Below are 14,604 nucleotides of genomic sequence, written 5' to 3' on the forward strand. Positions count from 1 at the left end.
GAGAAAGCCACAGTGGCCCAGAACAGGGTATTAGGGTATTAGAGCCTACAGAATGAGGAAAAGTTTCTAACCGAGCATGAGAAGAATGGACTAGCATGAGATGTCTGAGTTAAATAGGTTGAGGGACATCCACATGAGAAGAATGGCCTGGCATAAGACATCACAGCACAAGAGAGGTAAGCAGGGCCACTGCCTCCCCCTTAATTATACTAATTCCTCCTGCAATTAACTAATCCATTACCTCCCCCGGGTTCTTCCCTAGTATTTTTCAGAGAAGAAAGGGAAGAACCTGAAGGAGGTGATGGATTAATTCCAGGGGGATTGATCAAAGAAGTACACATATGGAGGATAACGGTATTTCACCATCAGAAAGAAAACACAAATATGGGAGAGATGAAAATTAGGACCCCACAGTGATGGAATGAAATTGGAGATGTAAGTGTGCACTTACAATTTTCAATACATACACACACATACATATAAAAGACTAGGTAAGGTTTGGAGCAATGGCTCATACCTGTAATCCCAGCTAAGGTGAGTGGATCACTTGTAGTCAGGAGTTGGAAATCAGCCTGGCCAACATGGTGAAACCCTGTCTCTACTAAAAATACAAAAATTAGCCTGCTGTGGTGGTGTACGCCTGTAGTCCCAGCTACTTGGGAGGCTTAGGCAGGAGAAGACTGCATATATAAACCTATGTTTATATGTTATAAGACTGTATATATAAACGTATGTGTCTGTGTATAACATACACTTGTTACTTTCTGATTTTGATGGTATATTATGGCTATATAGGAGAATATCCTTGAGGAAGAGAAATATACTAAAGTAGGAGGACAAAAGAGAAGCATCCATCTCAAATATCCTAGGAAAAAACTTATGTACTGTACTTGTAACTTCTGTTTAGAATTGTTTCAAAATTTAAAATCAACACATTATTTTCAGCACAGTAATCATGTGCAGTAAATAATGACGTACACTTCTAATTATATAAAATACTTTGTACCTATAATTTTCAATATTTTAGGTAGATAACCTCTTTGAGATTCTAAATATGCAAGGTCTACAGAATATAAAGACATGATAAAAATCTCAATTATATTTCACAAAGTTTGGCAAGTTAGTGAACCCATTCAGCATCCCCCTTCCCTAATAAAATGTGATCCACAGACTTCAGCACCTTAGCCACTGCTTTAAATGGCTATATACTCCAATATAGTAAAACAGACCAAAAAAACCTCAAGACCTAGATATAAATACATGAAAATCATTACTTAAAATGCGGGGTTTTTTTTTTTTTTTCAAAAACAAAGTTTGAGTAAAATTAACAAGGATGGCAAATTTACCAGTACAAAGGTCTTTCATGGCAGACAGGTTATACCTTCCCAATCTTTAAAATAATTCTAAGGTTCTGTAGTTCAACAGTGAAACAAGTACAATATCCTGGCATAAAACTATCTTTCAGACAAAATCCACCTGCTGCATATTAAGAAATGTAACACTTGAAAACCTCCCACCTTGGGAGAGAATAAACCTGATTCATAACACAAAAACCACTCAATCTACAAATGCTTTCAACAGAAAGATGGACTAAATATAAAGGGGGAAATTCTGACCTCCTTTGGTGCTAGACTGCAGTCATAGCTAGGCAGAAGGTGTTATTATTATCTCATATTTAAAATTATATTTCAGACATATGTGATACAGTCACCTAAGAAAAGGATGGACCCCCTTGACCCACAATAGTATTTGGCCTCCATGACCTAGTCTAGGAAAGATTTAGAAACTACCCATTATGGAGAAAGAAAGAGCAGCCTTCCTTGCCAAGATGAAAACTACATACTAAAGGAGTCTCCTATGTGAGAATTACATTTCCATCTGTAAAGAAGTTGCATTAACATGTGCTCCCTTCATGCCCTTGCCTTCCATTCAGTACTGAGTTCTTTTAAAATACTGACAGACTATGCAGCCTTCATATTTCTGTCCCAACATCTAGCTATTAAAATTAACAAATGTGGTAACATTTTTACTTCAGTCCACCTATCCAATCAATCTTGAGTGTATTCATTACCAAGAGAACAGTTTCTCTAGGTCTCTGACAAACATGACCTCTCTTTACTAATTTAGCCTATATACTATGAAGTTTATCTTAGGCTTCTCAGTCTATCAAAAGAAAAGATAGCTGTGTTTTTCAACACTGGAGTTTCTTATATCATTTTCAAAGACCATATTAGTATGAGAAGCAAAAACAGATTAAGAATTATAATTCAGTGACTTGCTAATATATATTTTTAAAATCACATTGGTGACTTTTTTAAAGACTGCCAAATAAAACTGGGATATTATCAAGATCACATTTCTTACACATATCAATCCAGATACTGCTCTTGTTACAGAACTAATTTTTTTTTTTTTTAACGTTTGAAACAGAATCTCAGTCACTCTGTTGCCCAGGCTGAAGTGTAGTGGCGTGATCTCGGCTCACTGCAACCCCTGCCTCCCGGGTTCAAGCAATTCTCCTGCCTCAGCCTCCTGAGTAGTTAGAATTACAGGTGCACACCACTACACCCAGCTAATAGACTACAATCTGTAAGACTGATTTTACAAGTATTTTTTCCTAATTACACTGTTCCATGATTAAGACACTGGATTTAAGCCATTAATTCAAATTAAGAATTAAGTGAACAAAACATGAATATACAAATTACTGACAAAAAGTACCATTTTTTCTCATGAATTAGTAAATGATTAAGATAATGGCATGCTTTTTAGCTGTAAAGTCCCCTTTCTCTAAATTTCCATAGCATTTGGTTTACACATTTCTTATGTCACTTAACACATTATGATTCATGGTATAGTTATGGGTATACTATTTTCCTCCTCTACTAATATAGTGTATTCATGTACCTTTAAAATCTCTCTCAAGCATCTAAAACAGTCATAACATCCATGGAATGAATAGCCTAGACTTCAAATATACCATAAATCTCTTCAAATTCAGAAAAAAAAAAAATTTCCTTTTTTCTTAATATATAATCTTTAGTAGAACAAACTTTTAAAAAACAATTTTGCTGGCCAGGCATGATGGCTCACACTTGTAATCCCAGCAGTTTAGGAAGCCAAGGAGAGAGGACTGCTTTAGGCCAGGAGTTCAAGGTTAGCCTGGGCAACACAGTGAGACCCCATCTCTACAAAACAATTTTTTTTTTTTTTAATTAGCTGGGCATAGTGGTGTGTGCCTGTGGTCCCAGGTACTCAGGAGGCTGAGGTGGGACGATCACTTGAGCCCAGGGGCTCAAGGCTGCAGTGAGCTCTGCACCACTGGGCTCCAGCTTAGGCACCAGAACAAGACCTTGTTTCAGAAACAAAAGAAGAAAATGGAAGGGGAAGGGGAAGGGGAAGGGGAAGGTGGGAGGAGGAAGGAGGAGGACGGACGAAGGGGAAAGGGGTAAATAGGAAGACAGAAGTGGGGAGGGAGAGGGGGAAGGGGAGAAAAGGAAAAGGGAAAGGGAAAGAAAGGAAAAGAACAATTTGCCAGTATGTGCCAAGAGCCACAAAATGTTCAAATACTTTGATCTAATAATCCTACTTCAGGAATTATTAACAAATAAATAATAATGATACTGCCCTCTGTCTGCCAACATACATATAACAAAACTCTATGTGTTTAAAGATCTTCATTGTCATGCTATTTGTAACAAGGGTAGGGGTAAAAACAAACCTAGTGTTGTTCATCAGTAAAAAAATAAATTACAGGTCAGGCACAGTGGCTCACGCCTGTAATCCCAGCACTTCGGGAGGCTGAGGCGAATGGATCACAAGGTCACGAGTTCACGACCAGACTGGCCAAGATGGTAAAACCCCATCTCTACTAAAAATACAAAATTTAGCTGGGCGTGGTAGCAGGCACCTGTAATCCTAGCTACTGGGGAGGCTGAGGCAGAGAACTGCTTGAACCCGGGAGGTGGAGGTTGCAGTGAGCCGAGACAGCGCCCTGCACTCCAGTCTGGTCGACAGAGCAAGACTTCATCTCAAAAATAAAATAAAATAACATAACATAACATAAAATGAAATAAAATAAAATACAAAATTTATAGTATATTCAGTCTCAAGATTAGACTACACATATAGTCATTAAGCATTATCGTTAAAATGTTGACCAAAATTTCCATTCTGTAAAATTTTTATTGCAGCATTATGAGATCAAACAAAACAAATCATTCAAATGTCAAATGATAAAGTAATGGCAAAATATCAGATAGCCACAGCTGGAAACATTATGCAGTTGTCAAAAGTAAAATATGGAGGATAAACACAGCATATATTAATGATTATTATCTCTTGCTGCTAAGTCTTTATTTTCCTTTTGTTTTTTTTTTTTTCTTTTTAGTATTCCCTAACTGTCATGTAATTCAGGAATTAGCATGAAAAAATATCCTTTTCAAAAAGGCAGGTCCTCCTTGATGACTCCAAATAAGTCTCACCATATTTATTTATTTCCAGAAAATAGCACAATTTGTAATCATTTGACTTACTGTTTGCTTATCTCCCTAAATTAACATAAACTCTGGTAATCTTCCTACATAAATAAACACAACATAACTGCTGTAAATTTATAACTCCAAGAATGTAGTATTTATATGGGAAGATCAATGAACTAAACCAAAGGGTAAGAAAGAGAACATACCAAGCATATACATTTTTAAAAATTAAGCTTGTAACAAATGGTTTTGGTGGGGCTACTTAACCATTTAAAAAATAAACATCAGGTTCCTGCCTCACAACTCAGATCAAAAAAACCATATGGACTTAAGATTTCAAAATAAAAAATTAATTAAAGTTAGTCTTTAGTCACTTAGTCTGTATACTCAATATACTTAATATGTAGCAGAACTTCTAATAACCTTGAATCAAGCAAGAAGACATTAAGAAAACCATAAAGAAAAAGACTGAGGTCAGACATAATGGCTCACACCTGTAATCCTAGCACTCTGGGAGGCCAAGGCGGATGGATCGCTTGAGCCCAGGAGTTCGAGACCAGCCACGGGCAACATGGCGAAACATCATCTCTACAAAAAAAATACAAAAACAAAAAATTAGCTGGGCACGGTGGCACACAACTGTAGTCCCAGCTACTTGGGAGGGGAGGAGGACTTGAACCCAGGAGGCAGAGACTGCAGTGAGCCAAGATTGTGCCACTGCACTCCTCCAGCCTGGGTGACAAAGTGAGATCCTGTAGGTAGGTAGATTGGTGGGAGGGAGGGAGGGAGGGAGGGAAGGAAGGAAGGAAGGAAGGAAGGAAGGAAGGAAGGAAGGAAGGAAGGAAGGAAGTAAGTAAGTTTGGGTAATATAAAAATCAAGCTAATAGAAAACACAACACACAAAAAATTCTGGAAAAAAATGTCAGTGCCTACCAACAACAAAATAATAATAATGTCCTCAGAGTACCTACCTACCTAAACTTAAGAAAAAAAGAGTTTTTAAAAATAAACTGGAACACACCATTTATAAAAGAATATCAAAGATAAATAAACATAAAAAATAACTGGCAATGGCCAGCCACGGTGGCTCACACCTGTAATCCCATCACTTTGGGAGGCCAAGGCAAGTGGATCACCTGAGGTCAGGAGTTCGACACCAGTCTGACCAAGACGGTGAAACCCTATCTCTACTAAAAATATAAAATTAGCTGAGGGTGGTGGTGTACACCTGTAGTCCCAGGGAGGCTGAAGCAGGAAAACTGCCTGAACCTGGGAGGTGGAGGTTGCAGTGAGCTGAGATTGCACTACTGCACTCCAGCCTGGACAAAAGAGCAAGACTCCGTCTCGAAAAATAAATAAATCAAATAACTAGCAACAAAAAAATACAGATGAAAATAAGATACCACGTTTCAGGAATCAGATTAATATCCAGTGTTGGCAGTATTCAGGGAAAACGGTGCTGTCAACACTTGATGAGCGTGCAAAATGGTACACAACCTGTTTTAGAGCAATTTGGTATTATGTATCAAAACCCTTAAAACAATGTATCAATCTTAACACAGCAATTCAAACTTCCAAAGCTTTATTATTCTAAGAAAATAACTAAAAATTCAAGCAAAAGTATAACTATAACCATGTTATTATAGTATTAATACTAGCTAACAATTTTAACTATCCTGACAATACAACCAAGAATGATATAGCCAACCTGTACAGGCCATTAAAGTCTACAATTTGACCAATAGATAGGTTATGAAAGAACGGTAAGGTATCACAAGATAATCACAATTTAACTGCACATTTAAACGGCAATCATAGAACATTACAGATACACGTAAGAATACTAAATGTTCCTATATTTAAGAGTTATGATCAATAGATGACAGATGACAATATTTATTTTTGTTTTGCTTTTCTGCATTTTCCAATTTCTGCAATGAAATATATTAACTTCATTTTTTAAGTGCTTTAAAAATATTCAGATTTAACAGCTAGAAGGAATGTACAAAATTAAAATAGTGGACATGTGGAATTATGTGATTTTTTTTCTTCTAAACTTTCTCTTTGAATTACTTTTTCTAAGATAAAATTCACCATTTTAAAGTGTATAAATCAATGGATTTTAGTATATTCCCAGTGTTGTGAAGTCATTATCGGTTAAGTTACTTCTATTAATAAAAGCAAAATAAAAATACGTAGCTCAAGGAAAAACCTTAAAATCGTAACTCAAAGCATTTCAAGGAGCTAACATATCTTAAAAATACCACAAAATACTCAACAGCCTAGATACAAAATTTTGAGCCAATATTATCTTTCCATTTTTTCAAATAACTGATAAACTGATACAGATGTTATTCTATCAACTCAAACATCAACAGGTAGTGGAGGAAAATGACAACTAGGATAGTCATCGTATATCCTATCGCTAACTAAATAACTCGTAAACTTTCTCTGATAAGGCATATACAAAAAAAAAAAAATTATGATAAACTCTGAATCCCAAAAAATGGCTAAACCAACATGTTCTAAGCTCTCTCCCGCTAGGAAAAAAAAAATGGAAATGCCAATCTGCCACTAAAACACATACAGCATAGGTCAAATACATTATTGACATATCATTAAATTTTTAAAATTCTGTAATCACAAAAATTTTGCAAAGTTCAAGATTACAGAAACGACTGAATTTTGGATTCTATCTTCCTAGGATTCAGAATAATAGGTTTAATACCACCTGTTTTAAAAACTATTTCAAGTTAAATAAAGCAAACTACAGTCTTCTGAGTTCTGCCTCCTTGAAGAATTCTAGCAAAAACAGGATATTACAATTAAAAATTTATTCTCTATCACAGTTAAGTCTAATTAGGGAGCACACTAATGACAGTCAAGTTCTAAGCCAAACAGGTTAGACAACTTCAATGAATAGACATCTACATGTCTTCATTATTTGATATGCCTAAATTTTTCAAGATTCAAAATCAAGAATTCTAATCTCCCCATCAAACTGCCAATCAGGGTTTCCAAAATCCTGGCTAGTCTACCTTTCCAGCTTTATTTCTAATTGTAAAGTTACATCTTAGGGCTCAGATCCTAAAGTCAGTGTGCTGTGAAAAAAATCTTCAAAAATTCCTTATATCATCCACAAAGCACAATTACATACAAGCTAACAACCTATCTTCCTCCTCCACTAAAATAGGTAACTTTCTTTGAGCACATAAAAAGTGACCGATTTGTATTTAGGTGCCCTGTTGTCACTAGACTATAACATTTAGCAAACTGAGAAGTTCACACTATCAAACTATGTGGAAGCTGATAATGACTAGGAAAATAGCAAATGCACCTCTCCCATTTCACACCCATTCTAGGCCAGATGCTCATTCCAGTGGAATAACAGGAAAAATTACTTGTACTATTTAAGTTCTCTAGTTCTCATTCTCATTCATCCTCTCTTTCACTGAATTCATCTCAGTTCAAGGCATACTGGATGTACTCTTATAAACACTGCACTATATCCAGTATCCCCAGATAAGCCTCTGCATGGTGGTTAAGAACATACCAGACTAACTGAGCAGTAGAATGGGTTTGGTTCTGCCATCTGCTAGCAATGTAACCATGGGCAAGCAACCTAATCTCTCTATGCCTCAGTTTCTTCATCTCCAAAATGGGATAACAGTATCTACTTCAGCCCTTGTAAGAATTGTGAGTTAGTAGATAATGTCCATAAAGTACTTAAAACATTGCCTGGCACGTAAAAAAGTTATGTAAATGATGGCTATTATTTCCCCCAACAGGACTGCTTCCTTAATCTTGGCCCCAATTCTATCCTTCAAAAATTTGTCCTAAAGCCTCCCTTTTCAAAAGAAGGCAATAATAATCTCCAACCGAGGCAAACTCTCCTATACCCTTAAATTTCTATGGCTCTATACCCTTAAACTTTTGTATGATTCTACTGACCCCATTTTTACGTGGTTTATCTTGTCATATAAATCAGAAGCTCCTTTAAGAGAGAAAATACGGGAATACACAGTATGCTTCTTTGATACAAATAAGTCACTCAAGCAAGAACTCAATAAACATTGCTTATGAAGCAAGATTATTAAAGGTTTTCCGACAAAGTACAAAGAGTTCAATAAAAATATTTGTTACAGATTCTCAGTTGATATCAATGTGTAAGTTGTAAACGAAGAGTTGTAATGTGGGAGCCAAATTTATTCTGAGTTTAGATCCCAAAAATGAGGATTTAGCTCATAAGGAATAGCTGAAAGTTTTTAAGTCAAGAATATTAAAGCAAGGTTGGTTTTAGCTTTCTATGATTTGCAAATGATGCTGTTAGAGTCAGCCTAAAATCTGAAAACTAAATCAACATATTAGATACTAAGTGATTAGATACTTAGTAAGTGACTACGTATTAGGCACTACACCTATACAGATGAAAATATTTACTACCTGCACTCAACATATCTATTCAAATGTAGTTAATTAAACAATGTTCAAGGCTCAGTGGGAAAACAGAGTAAAGATGTTAACACTTGAAAATAAGGATATTAACACCTATTTTTTTTTTTTACCTCAGTTGACATCTTATCATTAGGAAGAGAAAAAAGAAAAGCTGCATTTCACAAAGGGATTAGAAAAGCTAATAAGTAATATACATCTAGAGACTGAATATCTCCTCTAAAAATCAACATTGATGACTAGTTGATATTTTTCATTTGGAAAAATGCCACAGAGATTTTAAAACAGCTCTCTGGCCTTGATCACCAGACATTATCCTACTAAGTATGATTAGAACAGTTATTCTTTAAACCAAAATTCTAATGTCAAAGGAAATTTTTTAAATTGTTACAGTTCTCCTAATGGACCTAGTAGGTTTCCTCATAAGTGAAAAAATTCTATTTGTCTACAGTTTGTCACTTAAGATTATTAATATTACACATATAGAGGTAAGAGACAGTGTTTCTTCATATAATGATGATGTTACCAACCTGCTGAAGAAAAGGTATGCGCTGCATTATTTTATCCCTCTATCTAGACCGACCTCTATTCCACAGCAGCAGTTTGCAAGCTAGATATACTATACTTCTACTCAACAAGAGATACATAGACAAGGTAACCAATGCTATAAAGTATCAAATTTGCAAATTTTGTACCATGTTTTAACTGTGAACTCTTACAATGTATACAACTTCCAAAGAGCCAAAAACTGACCAACAGGTAAAATATTGCGATCAGTAGATAAAATATTCTACCTCCCAATAAAGGAGTATTTCACAACTAGTTCAATTAACCTAATTCAGCATCAAAATATTAGAGTTGAAATATAATTAACAAAAGTGTATACTACCTAAAAAGTCTAGCATCAACTCAATTTCCTTTGTTAAGGATAGCTAATCCACTAACCTGCAATTCACCTTCTTAAAACAAATAAGAGAAATACAACAAAGTTACACTATACAATATTCATAACTTAGGTTCTAAAGTCAGCCTATATGAGGTGAAAATACTGTGTAGTCATTTAAGAATAAGATTGTCATTGAAGATGACTAATCTTACAGATAGGAAAGGCACAGTATGTTTCTTCATATATAATAATGATGTCACCAACCTACAGTCAAAATTATCCTGAACAGTATTTTCAAATGGACTATATAGGAAGGGTAAGGTGTTCGTGGAATGAAACACAAAAGAAAACTGAAACTGAATTAGAGGACGAGGAGAGTCATATTTTACTCATTCCAGTGCTTACATTCAATTAATGAATTCCAAGGGTAATCAACTACATTATTATGATCCTCTATCCTATCTTATTTTTCAAAATTCAGAGCACATTAAGTTAAATGCTTACATGATACTCCACTATAGCACATAAGCCAGAAAACAAAACTATCCGGGAGTAATAACCACCAGATGCTATTTTCTTTTGTAGCACTACCAATTGAAGATAACTTCGCTAGAGTTCCACTCCAACACTATCACCCACCATTTCTCAACTTTTAGTTTCTACCTTAAAAAAAGAGGCAAGACGACATAAATCCCATTATGCCACTGGGTTAAATTTTAAAATGTATGCACCTAAGAGAAAATATAACAAAGATATGATCACTATAGATATCTGTGCTAGTATTTTCTTAAATTCATTCAGAGTTGACTAACGGTTTAAAACTTAAACCAAAGTTCCATTTTAATAAGGAATCATATCTTACCCACTACCATAAGCGTGAATTCAAAACCTCTCTTCACTGATTTTCTGTATACTTGATTTGGGAGATTGGCAAATCCCACATAGCCTTCAAGGTTCTTCTGTTGCTGACAAAAGCAAAAAGGGCCAAGTTATTCATGTATCAACAATACTATTCTGTCACACATTTCAAATTCCCTTCATGAACCTATTTTAGAAAATTATACTATTATTCACAGCAAATCAAACTAATTCCATGGCATTATCAATAAAACTATCAATTATTAAATGGACAAAATTATTTGAGCATGAGTTGACTGACAATATAACAGTTAATTATAAAAATCCAAGGGAATGAAATAAAAATTTAGAAAACCTGCCTCAGAGCAAAGATTTTAATTGACAGCAGTTAGTAACAAGATGATTGACCAACCAACTAAAAAAGCAAAATAACACAGGATTTTTCACAACAAAAAAATTCAAATCCCCTTAATACAATATTAAGAATTCTTTTTAATTATCTCCTTTGATCACACTAATTATCACAGGTATGAGATTCTTGAAATCTGTCTTCTTATTCATGAAATGAAATCAAAGTGTTGAATTTAAAAGCAATTTTTAAAAATAAATTCTTGAAGGCTCTTGTGATCAGTGCCAACCAGCTACAGTATCATTCACGCTGTTATGCCAGGTCCAATTTTGTCACTTCAAGGTTTCACATGATCCTGCTGCCTTTATCTTCAGGTTTATCCAAGTTTTAAAGTAAATTAGAACTTCATTTTCTATTGGTTTTTTATTCCTAGATGACCTCAACAATAGTTTCATGAGTAATTCAAAGAAATCTACTTCCAAATTGGTGTAGTAAATAAGTCTGACTTCTGACTTACCCATGTGTGAGAAATATTGTCCATAGTTAAGACTATCTGAATAAGCAGAGTCTTACTGGTCAATTTTACTTTGGAGGTAGTCTTATCTCAACATAAAAAACAATAGCAAAAAGAGGCACACATTCTCTTAAAAGTTTCTGCCACATTTAATTCTCATTTAAAAAGCACTCATGAGATCAAAACATCAATGCAATACATTTGGATTTAACAAAGAACAGAGGTCTACAATGTTTACTAGTCATGTAGATAAATATTCCATCCATAATCTTTGGCTTTTATTTCATAAAACTAATTCTTAAGCCAAATTTTAAAAACTAAGCCCATTAAAATGAAGAGCTAACTGTAAACATAATAATTAAGAGACTAATCAGAATCTAATATCTTTAAGTCAAATATTTGAAAGTCTGCTATGAGTGGAGTTAGAAATATGTATTAAACCTAAGGTTTCCTTGGCTCATATTTCATCCAACTGTAAGTTAAATTTAACTGAGACTGAAAAAAATCTCTGTATAAATTATGTAGTATACTCACAGCTACTTTGTAAAGAACACATTTCCATCATTCCAGTGTTCCAGATTCCAACAGAAGAAATCCACAGAGGCAGAGTAAACAAAGAATTCCAAGAATTGTAATGACATATTCAGTCCAAACAGGAGAGGCAAATCCATTGAAAGACAGCAAAAGACAGGGGGGAAAAAAAAAGTTACTTACATGTAACTCAACAAATTAGAGGTAAATTACAAAGAAACTAAAGGCAGACTTTTTTCTAAACATGTCAAAAAGTAGTATTTTTTGTGTGGGATATAATGCCAGTGAGTTTAAACCCATTTTCAGCAGCTGTCCTGCTGAAATATAGAAAATAAGGCCCATTATTGCACCCTGCAGTTGAGGTTTTACAGAAATGGTAGAAAAGATATAAAAGTATAAAGTTCCAGGAAAGTATACAGAAACCAAGTTTTAAATTACAAGAAGGAAAAAAATGTTAATTTCACGCAACTTTGCTTTGTCAGTCACTGGATTAAGACAGCTCAGATAAGACAAATGTAAATGTTTTGGTTAAAATCTTTTTATACAATGCTGTATTTCAAGTTCTATTAATTAAACTGAAGTCCAGAATTTAAAGAAATGTAGACAGTTAGATACAGGAAAAGGAAGGACGCTAAAGATGATAAGCAGGAACAGATGGAAAGAGGAGACAAATGTGAACTGTGAAAACTGAAAGGCAACTAATAGTATAGAAAATAAAATAGATAATCCTTGGCCAAACTGTGAAAAGTGTATCTTTTTATACTGAGACAAATCTGAGTTATATCACAAACCACTTCAAACGATTGGAGTCAGTTTTATAGTTAAGGTAATTAAAAGCATAAACAAAACCCCAGTTTTAAAGTTAATTACAAAATTATTCCATGACAAAATCATCCAATGACTTCCAAACCTCCTCAAAAGTAAAAGCCGAAGTCCCAATAATGGTCTACAGTGTTTTTCCACCTTAACAGCATCTTAGAATCACTTGGGGGAGCTTTTATAAAATCTGAATGTCCCAGCTGCACCTCCAGATCAATTAAATTAATCTCTGCAAGTGAGACCCAACCATCAGTATTTTTTAAAGCTCCTCATGTAGTTCCAACGTGCACGAATGCTGAAAGCCGCTAGCCAACAAAGCCTAGCAAGATCTGGCTCTACTCTTACTTCTGGTCTCATCTCCTGCTACTCTTCCTCCCCTTGCTCACGTCGCTTTCCCCAGCACTGAATCCCTAACTACTCCCCAAACATACACTGCATACTTTCATTTCATGGCTTTTGTACTTGTTGCTTTTTTTATTTGGAATAGTTTTGAGGTTTTTTTGAGATAGAATTTCACTCTGTCACCCAGGCTGGCAGGCAGTGGCGTGATCTCGGCTCACTGCAACCTCTGCCTTCCAGGTTCAAGCAATTCCCTGCCTTAGCCTCCCAACTAGCTGGGATTACAGGCATGTGCCACCACACCTGGCTAATTTTTGTATTTTTGTATTTTTAGTAGAGACGGAGTTTCACCATCTTGGCCAGGCTGGTCTTGAACTCCTGACCTCATGATCCACCCGCCTTGGCCTCCCAAAGTGCTGGGATGACAGGCGTAAGTCACTGAGCCCCAGCCACAGATTATTTTTATTACTCAAATGTCACCTTCGAAAAGGCCTGCCCTAATCACCTTATTTAAAATTACGACCCCGCTCCTCAGCACATTGCTGCTTGCTGTATGCTTCTCCTTAGCTCTTGCCACCATCCAACACACATTTTACCCATCTTGTTTACTGTGACCTCCATCCTGCCCGCAATCTAAGCTCCATCAAGGCAGAGATTGAATGAATTACATAAATTGTACATCAAAAAAGGAAGCTACTGAGAGGAAGTTGAAGTAGTTTCAAAGAATACAGAATTTTAGACTGCACCTTCAAGGAACCCATCAGATAAGAGGTATAACAAAAATGCCTCAGGGTCTGCCCTTGTCTCTTATTCACTGCTTTATCCACAGCAACGAGAACAGTCTTTGGCACACAGTACTATTTTAAAATTGTGAAAAGCGGGAAACCATTCCAGGCAAAGGGGTGGGCCCTAAAGTGGGGATGAACTTGGTATTTCCAAGAGTAAAAAGAAAGCCGAGGTAGGCGGATTGCCTGAGCTCAGGAGTTTGAGATCAGCCTGGGCAACACAGTGAAACTCCGCCTCTACTAAAAACTACAAAAAATTAGCAGGGCATGGCAGCGTATGCCTGTAGTCCCAGCTATTCGGGAGGCTGAGGCAGGAGAATGGCCTGAACCTGGGGGGTGGAAGTTGCAGCGAGCCGAGATTGTGTCACTGCACTTGAGCCTGGGCGACAGAGCGAGACTTTGTCTCCAAAAAAAAAGAGGTTCCATTAACTATAACGAAGTGAAGTAGTGGACAAGGGGATGAGTGACAGGAAATGATGTCAGGGAGGGAAGTAGGGGCCAGATCATTTGGGACTCAGCCAAAGTAGGAAGTATATGGATGTTATTTTAGGCATGATAGGAAGCCACGAGAGGGTTTTTCACAGGCAAGT

At 35.9% G+C, this 14,604-nt stretch overlaps 1 protein-coding gene across 2 annotated transcripts in view; it reads right to left on the bottom strand.

Moving 5' to 3' along the window:
- SEPTIN7 (septin 7) overlaps window positions 1-14,604 on the bottom strand; it is a 105,583-nt gene that overhangs the window by 62,641 nt on the left and 28,338 nt on the right. The window contains exons 1-2 of one of the 2 annotated variants that reach the window (XM_073008967.1): window positions 12,075-12,110; window positions 10,682-10,784 (exon numbers count right to left, since the gene is read on the bottom strand). In XM_073008967.1, the coding sequence (XP_072865068.1) occupies window positions 10,682-10,691 (10 nt within the window). In that variant the 5' untranslated portion in view covers window positions 10,692-10,784; window positions 12,075-12,110. Of the gene's footprint in view, window positions 1-10,681; window positions 10,785-12,074; window positions 12,111-14,604 lie in introns of those variants that run through there. The other variant, XM_038004831.2, reaches the window with a different exon arrangement.

The sequence above is a fragment of the Chlorocebus sabaeus genome, chromosome 21, assembly GCF_047675955.1.
Source record: "Chlorocebus sabaeus isolate Y175 chromosome 21, mChlSab1.0.hap1, whole genome shotgun sequence".
NCBI lineage: Eukaryota > Metazoa > Chordata > Mammalia > Primates > Cercopithecidae > Chlorocebus > Chlorocebus sabaeus.